The sequence below is a fragment of the Chiloscyllium plagiosum genome, unplaced genomic scaffold, assembly GCF_037043375.1.
Source record: "Chiloscyllium plagiosum isolate Xiang-an unplaced genomic scaffold, Cpla_swu_hap1 HiC_scaffold_39, whole genome shotgun sequence".
Taxonomy (NCBI): domain Eukaryota; kingdom Metazoa; phylum Chordata; class Chondrichthyes; order Orectolobiformes; family Hemiscylliidae; genus Chiloscyllium; species Chiloscyllium plagiosum.
In genome coordinates, this window is record NW_028270177.1 from 12778980 (window position 1) to 12801016 (window position 22037).

At 42.0% G+C, this 22037-nt stretch overlaps 1 protein-coding gene across 4 annotated transcripts in view; it reads right to left on the reverse strand.

Moving 5' to 3' along the window:
* Window positions 1-22037, reverse strand: part of LOC122540930 (lactadherin-like) — an 89775-nt gene that overhangs the window by 44092 nt on the left and 23646 nt on the right. For 2 of the 4 annotated variants that reach the window (XM_043677244.2, XM_043677245.2), the window contains exons 2-4: window positions 7834-7959; window positions 4317-4397; window positions 17-142 (exon numbers count right to left, since the gene is read on the reverse strand). In XM_043677244.2, coding sequence (XP_043533179.2) covers window positions 17-142; window positions 4317-4397; window positions 7834-7959 — 333 coding nt within the window. The remainder of the gene's footprint in view (window positions 1-16; window positions 143-4316; window positions 4398-7833; window positions 7960-22037) is intronic. The other 2 variants (XM_043677246.2, XM_043677247.2) reach the window with 1 other exon arrangement.

Below are 22037 nucleotides of genomic sequence, written 5' to 3' on the forward strand. Positions count from 1 at the left end.
AAAACATTTCACTTACTTGTTTGGCAATGAATGCCCTGAAAGCCAGTTGGACACTTGCAGACGTATTCACCAAAGACATCTCCTCTACGTGACATCAACTCACACAGACCACCATTTTGACATGGGTTAGGGTGACAAGGCCCTGCAATGTAACAAAGGAATAAGTCTGTATGAGAAAAGTTACCATTTAAATTGGTAGCCTGGAGTTTACCACCCAGGTCAACCTGACTGCCAGGTGAAGTAAAATATTCTAGACCACAAACACTTTGTTGTAGGATTCAAGTCAGTTACTGGTTGACAATTCTGAATGCTAGACATTCCCAATTCCCGAAATATCGACTCTCCTGCTCCTCGGACGCTGCCTGACCTGCTGTGCTTTTCCAGCTGCACACTTTGACTCTGACTCTCCTATATCTGCAGTCATCACTCTCTCCTAATTTTGAATGCAGACGTCAGGTTTCCTATTGGAACTATCCTACCAGAATCTTAATCATTGATAACTTGGGCAATTAACTTGGGCAGGAATAGACCAGTACCAAAATCTAAGAGCCTGTTCAGGTGTCCTGGTAGCAACTGACAAACCAAGATCATTCAAACACCATAGTACCAACTGCACTCAGTCTTCCCCCACAGCCTTTTAAATTAGACTTCTAGAAATAGTTACTCTCTTCTCGTGTAGAGCTTTTACAGATCCCATCCTCATAACCATGTTGGATCAAGCACGTCCTAGCAGTCCTGTTAGTCATGATCCTTCTTGGTTACTTTCCCACCAAACAACACAAAATGTTTTCTGAATCTGCCTTACCACAAGCCTCTAAATTGTAGATATATTGCGTTTAGCTTGTAATGTCAGTTCTGCAATTCCCTCCTTAAAACTCTCCATTTCTCTCGTCTTTTCTCCCAATGAGACACTTCTCAAAACATAGTTACTGCCCATTTTCAGTTGCCTGCCTAAAGACTCTTTGAATTTTGCTTGATAGCACTCCTGTAAAACATCTTGGGATGGTTGACCACACTGAAAGTAGCTACATTAAACATATATATTTGGTGTTTCTATCAAGTTTCCAAACAACAGACGATAGGTTTGTCAGAGCTGCCATTGTTCAGAGCTGCATTCGAAATGTAAAAATGCCTTATAAATATAAAAAGGAGAAACCATTTTTATCAGTTATTGTAGGTGCAAATTCCAAAACTTTCTGTCCTTTAAACATTTAACCTACTCTGTTCTGTTTCAGTGACATGTGCCAGTGGCAAAACACTAGCTTTGGCAGTGTGTTTGTGTAAACATATTACTGCTGGTGAGATTAGTTTACATTGACCATTCTCTCCTTCTGTGATCCCAGTTGCAGGTCAGTAAGGCAAGAAATCGAAGTTGCAGGGCAATGGTATCAGAACATGAACAGCTCAGAGGGATCTCCCAGGCAATGGATTTGCTCCTTCAGTTCTTCAATGACTCTACACAGAACCCAGTGACTTGTGCAAACCAGGAAGGTTATTCGTTCCTCCCCTGGCCTCTAGTAACAAACAAAAACTGGGTGGTGCTAGGGATCGGTTACGGTAACAGTTTTAACCCATGTGGATATTCTGTGAACAAGTGATTAGAAGAACAACCAGATGGTACACACAATGGTACCACATCTTTGCTAATGTTAACTTCAGGTTTTTTAGAGTCATAGAGCTGTACAGCACAGAAACAGACCCTTAGGTTCAACCCATCTGTGTCGACCAAACATCCTAAGTAGATCCAGTCCAGTTTACTAGCATCTGGCTCATATCTCTCTAAACCCTTCCTATTCATATACCCATCTAAACGTCTTTTCAATGTTGTAATTGTACCAGCCTCCACCACGTCCTCTAGCAGCTCATTCCATACATGCATCACCTTCTGCCTGAAAAAACTTATCCCTTCGGCACCTTTAATATATTTTTCCCCTGTCACTTTAAACCTATGCCCTCTAGTTTTGGACTTCCCTACCCTGGGAAAAAGGCCGTGTGTATTCATCCCATCCACGCCGCTCATTATCTTATAAAACTCTACAACATCACCTCTCAGCCTCCAATGCTTCAGGGAAAATAGCCCCAATCTGTTCATTCTTTCCCTCAAACTCTGACAACATCCTTGTGTATCTTTTCTGCATCTTTTCAAGTTTAACAACATCTTTCCTATAGCAGGGGAGACCAGAATTGAATGCAGTATTCTAGAAGTGGCCTAACTAATGTCCTGTACAGCCGCAACATGACCTCCCAGCTCCAATACTCAATGCTCTGACCAATAAAGGAAAGCATACCAAAAGTCTTATTCACTACCCTGTTACCTGTGACTTCACTACCCTGCACAACATAGCACTAACCAATGAACCAGAGCTTCATAAAATATCAAAATGTCGCATCTCTTTCTGCAATTTAAATCCAAAATGCAAGGTTCGCATACAGTCTCTGCTGTTAAACTGGCTTGGTCAGTTTTTGGTTGGGCTTGGAGTTATCTTCCTAGGTTTAAAACAGAGAACTTGTTTTTCCATTGACCGAAGTTGTCGATCTGTGAACTCCCACCCTGCAATCAGTTTAACCAAACCCTCCCCACTCCCAGCTCTGTGTGACTTACTTTGCTGAGGGAGCATTTGCTTCAACTCTCTGACCCCTATGCCCACCACTCACCCTCCTGTCACGCGAGCACTTCTGCCACTTTTGTCCAGGGGTCAGAGACAAACTATTTTACTAAGTTCAAGTGGCCTGGATCCTCACAGCAAGGAACCGGTGATGATTTCCCTCATGGGGCTTGTCTGTCTAAAATCAGCACCGGAAACTAGTTAGGAAAGGAGATAAATGATGACGCTCAATCCCCATCAACTGAGAAATAGGTCTATGGACAATGAATAAAAATACAATTGGCCTCAACTGATGTGGATAGAGAGTAAAAAGGCCCCACCTAAAGAATGTTCTTATAGACTATGCTGTGGGTCAGGTGAGGAAGAACAACACAGTATAATTTGAGTTAAAAATCACATAACACCAGGTTATAGTCAAACAGGTTTAATTGGAAGCACTAGCTTTCGGAGCGACGCTCCTTCATCAGGTGGCTGCGGAGGACACAATAATAAGACACAGAATTTATAGCAAATGTTTACAGTGTGATGTAACTGAAATTATGCATTGAAAAATACCTTGATTGTTTGTTGAGTCTTTCATCTGTTCGAATACCATGATAGTTTCACTTCTTTCATATGTAAATCACAAAATTTTTTTTAAAAGTTACATTCTGAGGTTAACTGTAACACTTGGTGAAGGCTAACGCCAATTGTTACAGTTAACCTGAGAATGTAACTTTAAGAAAAAAGTTTTAAGATTTACATATGAAAGAAGTGAAACTATCATGGTATTCGAACAGATGAAAGACTCAACAAACAATCAAGGTATTTTTCAATACATAATTTCAGTTACATCACACTGTAAACTTTTGCTATAAATCTTGTGCCTTACAATTGTGTACTCCACAACCACCTGATGAAGGAGCGAAAGCTAGTGCTTCCAATTAAACCTGTTGGACTATAACCTGGTGTTGTGTGATTTTTAACTTTGTACACCTCCGTCCAACACCAGCATCTCCAAATCATGTATAATTTGAGGATCACCAAGACAAAGACATTCCTTTCTTAGCTACAAAGTAACAGTAACATATTTCCAGAACAGGTATGGTCTCTCAATGCAAAGTAGCAACTTAAAGACAAGCAGACAATGATTTGCCGGGGTGCAAGCATCTGCCAGTGATTAGACATAATTGTCATGTAGAACGATGCAGGTTCTAGGCTGCAGTATGCCTAGCTCTCTGCTTCACCGTGGAAAGCACTCTGCTCACACAATGCAGGCAAAAAGGAACAGAAAGCTCGCTTTCAACGAGTCAGCTCCAGAGCTGAAACGTCTCCCTGGGATGCATTTCACTCAGAGTGTGGAAGGGCGAGGAGGCAGGAGTCAGAGCCAGCCCGCCAATTTGTGAAGCGTGCCTAGCATTTGCCCGTATCGCCACACTGGCAGCTAGCATTCAAATACAGCCTGGAGAATAGGAAGGGAGTGCAGCAGCCCAAGCGGTCAGTGCACACACACGCACAAAGCAGCAGCTACAAATAACAAAATTCGCCAAACAGATAATTGAGACAGACTAAAGAGAAGAGAAAAAGAAGTCTGGCATCTTCTACGAGAGTTTGAGAATGGCTTTGTACCCCGCACAAGGCTCTTGAAGATCTGTGACCTGAAGCATGGTCAAGCTTTGAATTTCTGTCCAACAGCATTGTTTCTGTTGTCAGAAATCCCAGGCAGCTTACCTGAGGGTTTGGAGTATCTAGTGACATCGTTATACCTTATGTCTTCCAACGTGTACCCCGTACGTTTCTCTGCACCACTTCCTGTTTTGATTGCATCAATAAATTTTATTAAAAAGTATAATGATACGCTAGGAAGGAGGGAAAAGAAACATGGTTGCACAATTATTTCATGGACCACAGGAAGTGATGTGAAGGAACTTCCTGGGTACAGCTATGTTCAAAGTAAAAAGCAATGACTTTGCAGAAGTGCCCAATCTCTGAGCACTCTCCTGTGATTGAATCCTCAATGTAATTCTTCAAGCTCCTAATGTTTTGCTCAGAGACAGACAGGGAAAATCTAAAAGGAAAAGATGGTAACAACTGAGCTAATATCAAAAGAAAATGCTTATTAAAAAATGGCAAGTCCATCTTGGTTACTGGTTCAATGTTTTCTGGAAACAGAGAAGTACAAGCAGAAATGAGCCATTTGGCCCATCAAGCCTGCTCTGCCATTTAATATAATCATGGCTGATCCTTTATCTCAATGCCAAACTCCTGCCCTCTCCCTTTCTTTCTTAAATCTAGTGATATCACCTCCACAGCCTCTTATTACAGAGAATTCCACAGGTTCACCAAGTCAAGGGTTATTCCTGCCACAATTTGGGCTGAGAAGTGGCAGATGGAGTTTAATTCAGATAAAGGCGAGGTGCTGCATTTTGGAAAAGCAAACCTTTCCAGGACTTATACACGTAATGGTAAGGTCCTAGGGAGTGTTGCTGAACAAAGAGACCTTGGAGTGCAGGTACATAGATCCTTAAAAGTGGAGTCGCAGGTAGATAGGATAGTGAAGAAGGTGTTTGGTATGCTTTCCTTTATTGGTCAGAGTATTAAGTACAGGAGTTGGTAGGTCATGTTGCAGCTGTACAGGATATTGGTTAGGCCACTGTTGGAATATTGCATGCAATTCTGGTCTCCTTCTTATCGCAAAGATGTTGTGAAACTTGAAAGGGTTCAGAAAAGATTTACAAGAATGTTGCCAGGGTTGGAGGATCTGAGCTACAGGGAGAGGTTGAACAGGCTGGGGTTGTTTTCCCTGGAGCGGAGGCTAAGGGTGACCTTATAGAGGTTTACAAAATTATGAGGCACATGGATAGGATAAATAGACAAAGTCTTTTCCCTGGGGTTGGGGAGTCCAGAACTAGAGGGCATAGGTTTAGGGCGAGAGGGGAAAGATATAAGAGAGACCTAAGGGACAACGTTTTCACGCAGAGGGTGGTACGTGTATGGAATGGGCTGCCAGAGGGTGTGGAGGCTGGTACAATTGCAACATTTAAGAGACATTTGGATGTGTATATGAATAGGAAGGGTTTGGAGGGATATGGGCTGGGTGCTGGCAGGTGGGACTAGATTGGGTTGGGATATCTGGTCGGCATGGACAGGTTGGACCGAAGGGTCTGTTTCCATGCTGTACATCTCTATGACTCTATAATTGTACATAGCCCTCTAGTGTATTGTTGTCTCTCCCTCCCGCTGTTCAATGTTTTCAGATTAAATTTCCTTATCTCAGTCCAAAATGATCTACTACGTATCCTGAGACAGTGACCCCTTGACTAGGATCTCCAGGCCAAGGGAGACATGACCTCTGCATCTAGTCCGTCCAGCCCTGTCAGAATTAGATTCATTTCAATGAGATTGAATTGAGCCTTTTGCTTGTAAGGTTTGTTCTCCTTTCCTAAAGATGCTGACAGTCACAGGGATAAATGGTAATAGATTCGTCTGACTCTATGTAAGAAGATCAGGGTGCACTGGTAGTGTCCTGATCAACATTGCTCCCTCACCTTTACACCACAGGAACAACAGAGATTCACTGGCCACTTACAATCAGAGAGATTTACTGAGTGACAAATCAATCAAATAGCATTTCAACCTTCTTACTGGCTTTATTGTAATGTAATTTGAGATGTCTTGAGCACAGGAAAAGAGGTGTTATTTCTTCCTTTCACAAATCATCACATTTGACAGTACAAAAGGAGGTCACGTAACTATCCTGCTCAGTTCCAGATTGTTCCAATTAATATTAGCCCTAAGTTCTGTCAACCCAGACATCAAGTTAACAACTTCAAGAGTATAACTGTGAAAATGAGGCTTGGAATTAGTTATATTCACAAAATGGACTCCTTTGACCAAAAAAAATCAGAACATATTTGTTTATACACTTGTGCAAAACCTTTATCTCAAGCCACAGGGAAGTACTAATAAGAACCACTTCTAGGTCAAAGTTTAACCCACCCATCTGAATCAACGGCTTCCTATCTCCCAACGCATCATCTAACTAATTCCTGTATAAAGTGCAAAATGTTTAGTTTACCTGCCTTTGTCTGTCCTACTGAAACTGTGCTTTCTGCTATTATTAAGCCACTCCAATTCCTGTACACATTGTAACAGCCAAGGATAGAATAATGATAGACTGGCAGAGTAGACAGAGTCTCACCATGGACCTGACTCAGAAGTTATATAATAAAATGATTCTATTTCTAGACGCCACTCATTGGTGCTGATTCTCAGTTGCTCCTGAGAAGGTGTTGACTGACACTTTATTTGGCAGTAAAACCTAAGAGGGGTCCTCTCACTAGGCCAACATTTATCTCTCAACCAAAAGCTACAAAAAAAAGAGACCATCTATCACGTTACTGGTTGTGGGAGCTTGCTGTGCACAAATAGGTTGTGGCATTTCAACATTAATTGTACCTCGCTAGTATTTCATTTGCTGTAAAACACCTCGATACCCGCTGAAGAAAATAGAAATGTATCTATTTTATTTTAATGGCCTTTCTCTTGCATTAACCTTGGCTGAAAAGGACTTTGCTGGAAGGTTGAGATGTTACCTGACAATGTTCAACAGTGAGGGAGAAATAACATTTTACTGAGAGACAGTACATAACTGAGACAAGGATAGCCTTTGACCTAGAATCATATTTGCATTAAAGCCATGACTGACCTGCAGTAATACAAATGTTCCACAGTGATGATACCTCAACAAGTACTTAATTAACTCTACAGAGCTTTGGGACATCCAGGAGGTTGTGAAAGGCGGCACATAGATGTAAGTCTTTCTTTCTTCCCAATCTCAATAGCAATGGAGTAGTTTATAAAATGAAAATTTAACAGATGATTTTACTACCAGAGATCCCTGGTGAACAGCTGCATGTGTAGCTTCACTATTCAATGAGTTGAATGTGTTCTTTCTCTAGTAAATTGTGCTCAAGAGAAGCCATTGGGAATGAGGCCAAGTTTGGGACAATGGGCAGTGATCTACTGTTGCTACATTTGATATGTTATTTGCGGTCAATTCGTTCCTGAATTTCAATCCAATTTTGCTTGCTTTGCTTCTGTATAAAGCTCCAGAACCATAAACGTTGTTCAACCAATAAAGTGGGAAAGGGTAGATAACAATCATGCAGACATACGAGGCAAGAAAATAAACAGCTCAAACCTTAGCATCGGTCATGCTAGTTAATGTCCTCCTCAGGGTTCTTACCTTGCTCTACCTCGTTGCAATCTTTCCCGGTGAATCCATCCATGCAGATGCAGTAGTAGGGATCTGAAGAGACACCAGCCAGGCATGTGCCTCCATTTTGGCATGGGTCAGGCTGACAAGAATGACCTGCAGAGCAACAAAAATCATTAAACGGCTTTGAAGCACATGGACCAGATCTCAGCAGTCACTCAGCCGTCTTTAAGGATCTCTGCCACTCAGCCTGTGCCAAAATCCATGGATTGGGCAAGTCCCCTTTACATGCTAATCACTGCTGGGCATCTGGAGAATTGCTGGAGAAGTATGGATCTGTACCACACAGTGGCCAAAACAGCAACTGCCTGAAGGGAAGGGTGTCAGCTGAATAGTTAGTATTAGCCCTGGCAAATCCCTATGAAATTATTGAGCAAAATTACTACCTTTGTCTTCAGACGTTTAGGCCATAATTATGAGCAATTCTTAACTCTACAAGGCTCTGGGACATTCTAGAGGTTGTGAAAGGTGCCACATAGATATATGTGAATTCAAAAGTGTGGTACTGGAAAAGCACAGCAGGTCAGGCAGCATCCAAGGAGTAGGAGAATCAAAGTTTTGGGCATAAAGCCCTGAAAATGTCAAATCTCCTGCTCCTTGGATGCTGCCTGACCTGCTGTGCTTTTCCAGCAACACACTTTTCGACTCTGATCTCCAGCATCTGCAGTCCTTGCTTTCTCCGTAATTCTGAACGGTTGAGGGTTCTCCATTTTGAGTAATGGAGAATCCACAGGCCTATCTTCCTCCTTTCATCAAGTTTAGTGGTCCCCGAGGGGAGGACAAGAATAAGGGGACTTCCAGGCTTTCACGTTCCCACGACCTGGCCCTGATGCCCTTGACATCAATGATCAAGTTTTGGATGGGTAGAAGCTTCAGCCATTGGTGACTCCATAGTATGATCCTCGGACAGCAAGGCTTTGCTCCAGTGTGCAGCCATTCCACTTTGTTCCCACCAGGGTTACGGTGGGGGGAGCCAGAAAGGCCAAATATGTTAACACAGTTAATCTTAGTTCAAAGCCAGTTCCTTCTTTTAATGATAACAAGGAAGAGGATAAAGGAACTTAAGACAATACAATAATTTCAGAAATGCCCTGTTTCTTGCAAGTTGAATGAATATAAAGACAAGAACATTATACCATGCAATATACTATTTTATGACCATGCTCCTTTAAGGAGACAAAGACAATTGTTGTTAAGTAAACAGACTCAGGTCATTTAGAGTTTAACGACTGTTTGGCTAGATGGCGAAGATCATACCAGTACTTGTAATTTTCAGCCTGTAACTCTGAAGCAGCTAGCATTAATGTCTGATCTTTCTCTTTAAGATTGTTTGCCCTCTAACCAAAACGTGACAGGTGGAACTTATTATCCATAAGATGATGTGGAGTGTGCTATCTCGGCCAGTAAAAATGGCACGCTATATATGTACAGAGCTTTTCCTGTGGACACACCTCCAGCCCTCTGGTGTAACTCCAGTAGACAGGGAAGGAAAAACAGTCAAAAAGACATTCCATCAATTTCCTCTCGACCAATCACTACTTTCGGGATTTGCCATTAAAAATAATGGCAGAAAAGTCCAATGTTTCCATCCAAATGTAGGCAGCATTTCCTTAGGGGAGTGCAATGGACTAACTGTAAAGCACTTTCAATGAGTTTGTCTGGGCACAATGAGCCAAATGGCCTCTCTTACCTGTAGTTTTCCACAATTTCATGGTTTATAATGAGATTTAAATGATGGAACCGGAGTTGGGGGGTTGGTGGTGGGAGCAGCATTGTGACATTGTCATCGGACTAGTAATCCAGAGACCCACACTAATGCCCAGGGAAAAACAACAAATGATGGAGATCACAGTAGATCAGACAGCATCCATGGGGAGAGCAGTAATTTGCTCCTGCACAATACTCAGGGGAAATGGTTTCAAATCATACCATGGAAATCAATGAAAATCTGGGAACCACTGTTGTAAAAGCCTTACTGGCTCACTAATGCCCTTTAGAGGAAGGATCGATTATCCTGAGCTAGTGTGGCCGATGTGGGACTCCAGGTAGGTCTCCAGACCCATAGCAATATGACTGACTCTTCACTGCCCACTGACATGGCCCTAGCAAGCCATTCAGTTCATGAGCAATAAAATATTGGCCCAGCCAATGAAATAGACATCCTATGAACAAACTTAAAAATAAGCATGTTGTGGAATGGATTAAGTCTCTTATATCATCTTATTGCTGGAAAAGAACAAAATAATTTCTTTTCTGATTCTGTGTGAGCGGGGTATTAACAATGTCATAGTCTGACCAGAATTCAACTCCAAATTTAAAAAAGACTCTAAAAAAAAAGGTTAAAAATGTGCTCGCCTCTGACTAACACTGATTTTGCTCCTTCTCTGAAACAGTATCCCTGATGGAGGTGATTCTACTCATACTGATCCCGAACGCAGGAAATCAGCCTGGAATAGTGGAATATCTCACTCACTAAAGAAGTCCTACTGCAGGAGCTAGGACAAAAACACATTTCACTTTTCTTAACATATTGACAGATGTTAAAGCCAAAATTGTGGTAAATCTTTAAAGATAGATGATAAACAACACACAAATTTTGGGATTTTGATGTCAGCCATCCCAGGGCCTTCTATTTCATTTTCATGAACATTAAAACTGGAGCAATAACAAGTTAAATATTTCTCCAGTGCCTTTAACAGAATAAAAACAGGCAAGACACTTTAGGATTATTGTAAAAAACAAATTTGACAATAATCCACTTGGAGATATTGGAACAATTATCAGATGCTTGGTTATAAGCAGGTTTTAATGACCATCCTCAAGGAGAAAAGGGAATTGGAGATATTTAGATGCAGAAATTCCAAAGCATAGGGCCGTGGCCATTTAAGGAGGGATTGAAATTGTTGGTGCTTAGACAGGCCAGAAATCAGGGAGGTCCAGCAGGTATCTTGCTGAGGTTGGGATCGGGGGAGGTTGCTGGAGGAGATTATAGAGTTAGGGAGGAGGAAGCCCATTCGTATCAAGGATAACCCAAAGGCATTTTATGCGTATGTGAGAAACATGAGAATGACGTGAACGAGGGTAGGTCCGATCAAGGACAGTAGTGGGAGACTGTGTATTGAGTCGGAAGAGATAGGAGAGGTCTTGAATGAGTACTTTTCTTCAGTATTTACGAACGAGAGGGACCGTATTGTTGAAGAGGAGAGTGTGAAACGGACTGGTAAGCTAGAGGAGATACTTGTTAGGAAGGAAGATGTGTTGGACATTTTGAACAACTTGAGGATAGACAAGTCCCCTGGGCCTGACGGGATATATCCTAGGATTATGTGGGAAGCAAGAGAGGAAATTGCAGTACCGTTGGCAATGATCTTTTCGTCTTCACTGTCAACGGGGGTGCTACCAGGGGACTGGAGAGTGGCGAATGTTGTGCCCCTGTTCAAAAAAGGGAATAGGGATAACCCCGGGAATTACAGGCCAGTTAGTCTTACTTCGGTGGTAGGCAAAGTAATGGAAAGGGTACTGAGGGATAGGATTTATGAGTATCTGGAAAGACACTGCTTGATTAGGGACAGCCAGCACGGATTTGTGAAGGGTAGGTCTTGCCTTACAAGTCTTATTGAATTCTTTGAGGAGGTGACCAAGCATGTGGATGAGGGTAGAGCAGTGGATGTAGTATACATGGATTTTAGTAAGGCATTTGATAAGGTTCCCCATGGTAGGCTTATGCGGAAAGTCAGGAGGCATGGGATAGAGGGGATTTTGGCCAATTGGATAGAAAACTAGCTAACCGGTTGAAGTCAGAGAGTGGTGGTAGATGGCAAATATTCAGCCTGGAGCCCAGTTACAAGTGGAGTTCCGCAGGGATCAGTTCTGGGTCCTCTGCTGTTTGTAATTTTTATTAATGACTTGGATGAGGGAGTCGAAGGGTGGGTCAGTAAATTTGCAGATGATACAAAGATTGGTGGAGTTGTGGATAGTGAGGAGGGCTGTTGTCGGGCAAAGAGACTTAGAAATGATGCAGAGCTGGGCTGAGGAGTGGCAGATGGAGTTCAATCCTGCCAAGTGTGAGGTTGTCCATTTTGGAAAGACAAATAAGAATGCAGAATACAGGGTTAACGGTAGGGTTCTTAGTGAGGTGGAGGAACAGAGGGATCTTGGGGTCTATGTTCATAGATCTTTGAAAGTTGCCACTCAGGTGGATAGAGCTTGTAAGAAGGCCTATGGTGTATTAGCGTTCATTAGCAGAGGGATTGAATTCAAGAGTCGTGAAGTGATGTTGCAACTGTACAGGACTTTGGTTAGGCCACATTTGGAGTACTGTGTGCAGTTCTGGTCGCTTCACTTTAGGAAAGATGTGGAAGCTTTGGAGAGGGTGCAGAGAAGATTTACCAGGATGTTGCCTGGAATGGAGAATAGGTCGTACGAGGATAGGTTGAGAGTGCTAGGCCTTTTCTCGTTGGAACGGCGAAGGATGAGGGGTGACTTGATAGAGGTTTACAAGATGATCAGAGGAATAGATAGAGTAGACAGTCAGAAACTTTTTCCCCGGGTGCAACAGAGCGTTACAAGGAGACATAAATTTAAGGTGAAGGGTGGAAGGTATAGGGAAGATGTCAGGGGTGGGTTCTTTACCCAGAGAGTGGTGGGGGCATGGAATGCGCTGCCTGTGGGAGTGGTAGAGTCAGAATCTTTGGTGACCTTTAAGCGGCAATTGGATAGGTACATGGATGGGTGCTTAAGCTAGGACAAATGTTCGGCACAACATCGTGGGCCGAAGGGCTGTTCTGTGCTGTATTGTTCTATGTTCTAAGGAAAGACATGGCCAAAAGGAGATGTCAGGGCAGGAGAGATCAAGAATTCCAGACAGAATTGTGGTCAAGGACTCTGCTGAGAGTGAGGAACAGGGGTGGCACACACACTAGAAACCAAAGTCAGAAAAGTAAGGATGAGTGATGATTTAATATTTGAATGAATCTATCCAGATGTCTTTGTTTCTGTCTAATTTTGGCACAAATTCCTGGTTATGCGTTTGTAGGAACAGATTTAACAGTGTTCTGACAAATTCTCATTGGACTTGAAGAATTAACTCGATTGTTCTCTCTGCAGATGCTGCCTGATCTGCTGAGTTTCTCCAACATCTTCTGTTTTTGTTTCAGAATTAACAGCAACAGATGGTTTGAACTTCGCTAAAATGGAACTGCATTCACCTCTACAAACACTGCTTTACTTTAATAAACATCAAAATCAAACCTTTCAGGGTTCCTCAGACCATCTGCAAGGCACTCAATCATGTTGCTCATTTAGTTTTCATGATCAGCCCTTACATAACACCTTCAACACCTTGTACAGCTTTTGTCAGCTAGCAAACGCTGGCTGGCAGAGGGAGATAGAATCTGAATTTTCTGGCTGAAGGAAAGAGTGTGAGGCAGAACACTTGAAGTGGGACATTTCTGTACATTGTTTTCTTTGTTTGGTTAAAATTGGCTTTTAAATTTCCTTGAATTGTTCCAATATATCCAATCTTTTGAGCCCAGTTATAGAGTTAGAGTCATAGCGATGTACAGCATAGAAACAGACCCTTCGGTCCAACCCGTCCATGCCGATCAGATATCCCAACCCAATCTAGTCCCACCTGCCAGCACCCGGCCCATATCCCTCCAAACCCTTCCTATTCATATACCCATCCAAATGCCTCTTAAATGTTGCAATTGTACCAGCCTCCACCACATCCTCTGGCAGCTCATTCCATACACGTACCACCCTCTGCGTGAAAAAGTTGCCCCGTAGGTCTCTTTTATATCTTTCCCCTCTCACCCTAAACCTATGCCCTCTAGTTCTGGACTCCCCGACCCCAGGGAAAAGACTTTGTCTATTTATCCTATCCATGCCCCTCATAATTTTGTAAACCTCTATAAGGTCACCCCTCAGCCTGCATTTGATCACTATTTTTCTGACCAATTCAGGTCTGCCTTACAAAATTGGGAGTTGGAGCTGTGACAGAATCTTTATTGATGAAATTGCCCAAATAAGTGTTCCCTCTTCTCATGGGCCTTTGGTCAGTATTGGAAGACCACAAGCCCTGTAAGATATAGTAATGTTTTTCTACCCAGTATCATGGATGGACAGGTGTTTGAGATGTGTCCATGGTAATTTGTTTTAAACATCTGTAATTGGAATGAGAGGCTAATCCTGGCAGGACCAAAATATATTGCCCTCGAGAAGGTTGGTCTGCTTGAACCAGTGCAGTGCCTGTGAGGTAGGTACTCCTCCAGTACTGTTGAGTAGAGAGTGTCAGGATTTTGTTTTAATGTTGAAAAAAAAAGTGTGGTGCTGGAAAAGTACAGCAGCTCAGGCAACATCCGAGGAGCAGGAGAGTCGACGTTTTGGGCATAAGCCCTTCATAAGGCAAGTGGAAGGGGAAGGGAGCTGAGAGATAAATAGGGAGGTGGGGGTTGCTTCTGACTCTAGAATAGACCTCACTGAGCTGGTGTGATCCTGCCACATTTACCCACCATTACCCATGTTGGTCAAGCCCCTATAAGATTCCACTCGAGACTTTGAAACTTTCGAGTCCAATCAGAAGCCCCATCTTTTGTTTAGCAGTTTAAATGTTTCTGAATTGAGTATTCAAAGAAAAAGTGATCTAAAAGGAAAACAGAAGAGAGGAAACACATATACTTCAAAAGTGAGTTGCAAAATTCCTCTGCAGCTTCATGATAAGTTTAAATAAGAATTGACGTCATTCTGTCGTAGGAGTGCGAGCCTACTCATAGAATCGTACATGGGCTTTATCTGTACCGTGTGACCTCGAATTAATGGAAATGCTTGAGTGAACGCTAACATGAATAATTTATCTCTATCTCACAACCCCTTTCCCCCTCCATATTCCTGATGAAGGGCTTATGCCCGAAACATCAACTCTCTTGCTCCGTGACCTGTGCTTTTCCAGCCCCAGACCTTTCAACTCTGACTCTCCAGCATCTGCAATCCTCACTTTCTCCTTTTTTAAAACCAGTGTCAGAGATGGAATCTGTGTATTTCCCATCACCTGGAATACATGGTAGGTGAGGGGTGTTACCACGTATCCTTGCAGTATTAGAGGCCACAGGTTTGTGAGGTACTGATGAACCTTGTTGTGAGTTGCTCCAGTGCATCTTCTTGTATGGTGAGAAAGCAGAAATGTGGCATTGAGATAGAGGATCAGCCAAGATCATATTGAATGGTGGAGTGGGCTCAAAGGGCTGCTGCTGGTAGCTATATTTTGCAACGCACCATTCCCCACTAGTCCTATCAATTCCAGCGATGATCAAAACTGAAAACTAGCTGACCACCAGAATTAAAGCCTGTTAGTTTGCAGTGCTAATAACCTTAATGGAGTAAATCCCCTGAAGAAACCACAAGAGGAGCACTAAATGCACATGTAATACTTAAATTATTCATGTTAGCATTCACTCAAGCATTTCCATTACTTTGAGGTCACATTGTACAAATAAATCCCACTTGTGATTCTATGTGCACTCCTACAACAGAATGATGTGAACTCTTATCCAAACATGTCATGAAGCTGCGGAGAAATCTTGAAACTCATGTTGCAAGTATAGGTGTGTTTTCTCTCCTTGGTTTTCCTGTCAGATCACTTTCTTTGAATGTTTCTTAATTGACTATTCAAGCTGCTAAACAAAAGATGTGGTTTCTAAGTAGACTAGAAATTTTCAAAGCCTAGGGTGAAATCTTATAGGGGCTTGACCAACATGAGTAATGGTGGGTACATGTGGCAGGATCACACCAGCTCAGTGAGGTCTATTCAAAAGTTGAGAGCAACTCACTGCCTCTCTTAACTACAACACAGGAGTCAAGGTGAAATTCTCACTACGCAGTGGTGAGTTGACTATTAAGGGGATTATTCCGTGCTGATATTACTCATTGCACTTCCCACCTCATTAATATTTAGCTTGCTTTACCACCTGCTGCATGGAAACTAAACACAGAGACATCAGATCGGGTACTTGGGGACTCATTTCACTGTTTGCTTCAAAGAAGCTTTCATGTTTTACACAGAGCACCAACCTCCTAGGGCATGTTCCATGGGCACCGGCCACATACATCCCACTTACAAGACTATTCACATGCAACATGTGCCAGCCTCTAATAACCTTATGTGACATTTCAGGCACAGTGCACTCAGGGACACACGCCCAGCCCGTGGCATGAACCAGGCTGTATCACCTGCCTGCTCTCTTAGTGCACACTGGCTTGCTTTGCCTTGCCTTTTTGCACCATGCTGCACAGAGTGACCAGGCTCACAATACTGACAACTTGCCTTGCCTGCCACTTCCGGGATGTCCCTGAAGTGTCCTGATCCAGGTATAACAAGTGCTAGAATGGGCTAGAATCAGGCTTGAGTGGCACCATAGGGTGGAGTAAGTATGTAATGATGCAAGTTTGGTGAAATGCAAGAGATCATGTAAAGCCTCGCAGAGAGAAACTGATACTTAAAAAAAAAAGTGAGTTTCAGCCCTGGGTTTTGGTTTTGGATCACTGGCTGGCCAAAATATCTCTTATGGCGAAGAAGGTGTACACTGGCTGACAGATTAGGACAGGGACAGTTTACCTCCCTGGATTGTGCTTAGTTTGTTGCATCAAGATGTGTTGTCAGAAATATTCAATAATGCTGGGATGAGGAGAGACATCAGGCCAGGAATCCCATTTCTGATTATCCAGCCTTTGATTCCCGCCTGGAAGGTGTGAATATTCATTGAGGACAGGAAGAAGATCAGTCATGAGCACCGTTGAACAGATGGTTAACTACTGCTAACATGGTGTTTTACATAATGGCCATGCAGAACTGGAACTTGAGCATTGAGGTCAATGCAGATAATGTACAACCTAATACAACTCTTTTCATTCTTTAAAATGCATAGCAACAGGTCACAAACTAGACTCCCTCCACCAAATTCTGATCCAACCTCTCATATTGTGAAGTTCTTCAGCAATGATGTTAAATCATTGGATTTATTCCCATCTGGCTCCAATATTAAAGTGCTCCTGTTGTCCATGGAGCAAGTGAGTCAGTGACGGGGTGCAAACATTCTTCTTTAGAGCGGACTTCCGCGTCTCCCTATCCTTTGTCCCCCCAAAGAGAAGGTTTATTCCATATTCATGGCAATCTTCTGTTTGTTAAAATGGAATTCTGGCTGCGCTTCAAGACTTGACACCAGTACAGCATGTGAAGGGGTATCAAGTGACTTTAAAAAAGGGGAAAACGAGGTTTGGCTTTAAGACAAGAACTGAAACACCTTCAATAGTTGAGCATTTGGAATCAACTGGATCAGGAGGACAGACCATTTCAAACTCTCTCCAGTCATTGAATGATGTCAAGGTTGTTATCACCTCCCACATGCAGCCTCAAGGAGAGGTTGTAAATGAGGCCAAGAAGATGACAATCTTTCTGGGACTGGGTTGCCCCACACTCCCAACTTCCATTTAGAATCACTGAACCCCCATTTGGCCCATTGAGTCCACATCAACCGTCCAAAGATCATCCCACCCAGACTCACCCCATTCCTGTAATCCTACATTCCCCATGGCTAATCCACTTAGCCTGCACATCCTTGGACACCATGGCCAATCCACCTAACTTGCACATGTTTGGTCTATGGGAGGAAACTGGAGTACCTGGAGGAAACCCACACTGACTCAGAGAGAACATGCAAACTTCACACAGACAGCCACCAGAATGTAGAATCGAACCCAGTTCCCTGGCGCTGTGAGGTGGCAGTGCACACACTGAGTCACCATGCCGCCCAGTTGAATTTACCAAGTGAGGAATGAGAAGGCATTGATGGTCCTGATGAGGAAACGAAGGGGAAATAACTTCCCAATTGAGAAGCTGAGACAGCTTGAATTTGCTGTCATAACCCACTGTAAACCTACCCAATTATGGGGAAAAGAAATTTCCACCCCTACAACACCCTCACCATGTCCTCATTGGCATGAAGTGGAAAAACAGAAAAAGCAATCCCCAGGAGTCTCGTTAGCTGACAAGATGCTGCACTAGAACTGATTTATCTAGCATCAGCACAATACGCAAATTATCTTGTCTGCAGTCAGTCCATCAAAACATTCACAGTGCCACATAACAGGCACAGTTCAATTACTCTTTTGACACCAACGCGGAGAAGCGTTGCACAAAATTCAAAACAAGAAGAAACAAAAACCACAGACAGTAAATACCTTTAAAGCCACAACTAATATAATTTTCTGGCTCTTGAACTATGCCTTACAAGGTCATGCAGCTTTTTTGATGTTAGCACAGGTCATTATATTCCTGAACAGTTTTCAAGACCACCCCACTCCCAACTCACAGCTGCGGATTTTAGAGTGAATTCAACAGTCTAATTCATTTAGCAAACTTGGTTTTATATAACCGAGTTCAGTTTGCCCCATCTTTTAGGAAGGAAGTTCTATCATGACACAAAAACCTAACTCAATGTTTCCATAATTTTGTCAATACTGTCTTTTCCCTCTGCTATTAACATTATTTTATTTTCTATCAGAGGATTTGGCATAGTAGGTAACCTGAGTAATGCCATAGCAGATATGTATTCACTTAGAGTCATAGAGATGTACAGCATGGAAATAGACTCTTCAGTCCAACTCGTCCATGCCGACCCGATATCCCACCCCAATCTTGTCCCATCTGCCAGCACTCACCCCATATCCCTCCAAACCCTTCCTATTCGTATACCCATCAAAATGCCTTTTAAATGTTGCAATTGTACTAGCACCCACCACTTCCTCTGGCAGCTCATTCCATACACGTACCACTCTCTGCGTGAAAAAGTTGCCCCTTAGGTCTCTTTTATACCTTTTCCCTCTCACCCAAACCTATGTCCTCTAGTTCTGGACTCACCCACCCCAGGGAAATGACTTTGTCTATTTATCCTATCCATGCCCCTCATGATTTTATAAACCTCTATGATGTCACTCCTCAGCTTCAACACTCCAGGGAAAACAGTCCCAAACTATTCAACCTCCCCCTTTAGCTCAAACCCTCCAACCCTGGCAACATCCTTGTAAATCTTTTCTGAACCCTTTCAAGTTTCTTGAACTATTAAATTTCCAACTTTCCTCCCCAATATTAAGAATAAACTGGGAGGGGAAAATATAAAATCAACCATTTGGCCCATTAAACTTCACATTAAATTATTTTTTTCCACACATTCCATCTGAACATTTCAGTTTATGTTTTAGGGCATGTTAATGATCAGAAACTGCACAATCCCAGTAAAGATTTTTATCCATTAGTCTTACTGGGGTTTTGTACATATAGTAACTGCTAAAATAGAAAATTTTTCAAATTCTCTCTTCTCGTTCTCCTGAACTGCTTCATGTGGTTAATAGTTCTCAATGTCCCTTTTCACCAGACATCAATTTAGTTCCCTTTTAAAGTATAATATTTTTTGATGTTCTGCATTTAGGATGGGAAAAAAATTGTGACTATAAGAGCTGCTCCTTTTATGAGGTATTTTCAGTGTCAGGGCTAATTTGCTTGAATTCCTTGGAGCATTAATCACTGTTTTATAAGCTGTTGCATTGTTTTGGAACTTTGGGAAAATAAACATCAAAACAACAACACTTTAAAAAAAGGAGAACGAGAGACAAAAGGCAGTGACCACATGGGAAGTGAATTAAATGGAGCAGAAAACCTGCACAGCTGCCTAACCCAGCAGTAACCTGCACAGTTAACTGCCTCTGCTGTTTGCTTTCAAGTATTAGTGATGGAGGCTGGTACAATAACAACATTTAAAAGGCCTCTGGATGGGTGTATAAATACGAAGGGTTTAGAGGGATATGGGCCAAGTGCTGGCAAGTTGGACTTGATTAATTTTGGATATTTGTTCGGTGTGGACGAGTTAGACCAAAGGGTCTGTTTCCATACTGTAAATCTCTATGACTACACCATTCCTTGGGAAAATAATTTAGCCAAATAGTGAATCTGTACTTGTAATCGGAAAATCTGTGGTTCATTACTTTAATTCTCTCTCTCTAACAGAAATTATTTTCAAGACTATTCCTCACCATTAAAACATTTGGCTGGAGCCTTTCATTATTTAATCCGGTTCACATCAGAAAGGGTGAATTCCTGCCTGAGCAGGAATATATGATTTTAATTATCCAATTATAATTGCATGTTCACTTCAAGTTAGGCTCCTAAATAAACCCAGCCGGAACATGTATTTAATCCCAATTTATCTTGGATCCTACAGAGGCAATAAACCACATGCCTGCAAGTTATTTTCTTATCTCAGAGAGATCAAAAGCTGAAACCAACATTTATTCCATAAACTATTTTTTGAAACAATGTTTGATTCATCTCAGAGGTGATTTGATGAGTAGTGCCATAGTGGAGGAAAGAACAGCGCCTATTCATTGGACTCATTTTAAACAGTTCTGGCTATAAATCTGACACAATTTAAATTAGTACCTGCCTCCTTCTTTGTAGGAGTAGAGGAAGTTGGCAGCTCTTGTTAGTTTTAAGGATTGGAATATAAATAAGAAAGTATAAAACGCTATTGTGTAAAGTACTTATCAGAACTCACCTCAAGCACGTTTGGTATCCAATTACACTGAGTATTAATGACAAACAAGAAACTTAAAATATTCAGTTAAAACAGAACCAGAAATGTCAGCCCTGAGGAGTGATTAAAGAAGCTGGGTTTCCATAAAAATGAGGAAAAGCTGTAAGTGAAGCTTCCCAAGATTATGAAGAGAATTTATAAAGTAAATCCTATTCTTGATGGAGAAGAATCTAAATGCTAGGGGAAACAAAACTTGAAACACTTAGGAAGTTAGGATTAAGAAATCAGTCGAAACTGAAATGAATGAAGGCTACTGGTGTGATGTTTTAAATGGAGAAGAATCAATGAGCTGTTTTTATATGTAACAGAAGATAAATTGAATGATAATGGTGAAAAAGGTAAAGTCATTGCTTGATCTGTTAAAAAACAAAATGTAGTCCATTGGTTCTGTTCCTGAATGTTTTATATAGTGTTTAGTTTGGAACAGAATTGATTGTGCAACCCTGATACACCCTATATCTTGAGCACTTTACAGATGGAAACCTCCTATCTACCCTCAAATGCCTAGGAGACCACTGTACCGCCACATTCCCAATGGTATACACCCTAGCAGGCATCTGCAACACCACTTTGAATGATCCCGCATCCCATCACATATCCCAGGCTCAGAGTCACTTAAACAATGGTGCAAACACTCCTGCCATTTATAACCTCTGCCCCATGGATGCTAGGAATGTCAGAGTGAAAACTTGCCTCTCTACTGATTGCTGGGGATAGCTGTTCTACTAAGGATGCCAATCTTTGTCAAAACCATTCCTTTGCCAGTTCACCAATAGCTACAATGGTTGATTAATATTATAGGCACCATGAAAGTATTTGTACTTTCTGAATGTCAGTGTCATTCATTAGCCCTTTATATTAGCCACCAACGAGGTAGAATCAATGGTGTTCTTTTAGGGGATACTATCCGATAAGTGGCATCTCTTTCAATATCAACACAAAGGAATATAATGAGAACAAACTGAACCAACACAACCCCATCAGAAATATAGAATATTGAGGGGTAAAAATAAGGTGAAAATCCAAGGACCTGGGATTTTCCCCATTGGTTTTGCAATTTTAAAAATGCAGAGGAACGTTGAGACATTGTGCTCACCAGGTACAGCATTGAAGAATACAATAGTGCCATTTTTGCATGGTGATTATGCCACTGTAATGTTATTCTGAATTCATGAACCCAGGGTGAATTGAATGAACTTTCTGCTCTGTGTTTGAGCAGGATTAAGTTTCAAAAAAATTTAATGAGCAACAGTATTAATATATTGCTGCCATTTGATAACTTTAACACATCAGTTTAGAATTGACCACATTTATCAGTAGCTTAGCATCAAGCAGCATTTTAATAAACCTGTTCAGAGATGTTATGACACACCTCTGGAAGAAGAGGGAGTTAAACCCCCAAGGCTCCTGATTCAGAGGTACAGTCACAACCACTATGCCACAAGAGCCCTCACCACGCAGGAAATATGTTGTTAAAAATCGGTTTGTGGCTCACATCTCTCAAAATCAGGTGGTTCAACGCAGCACAGTTGA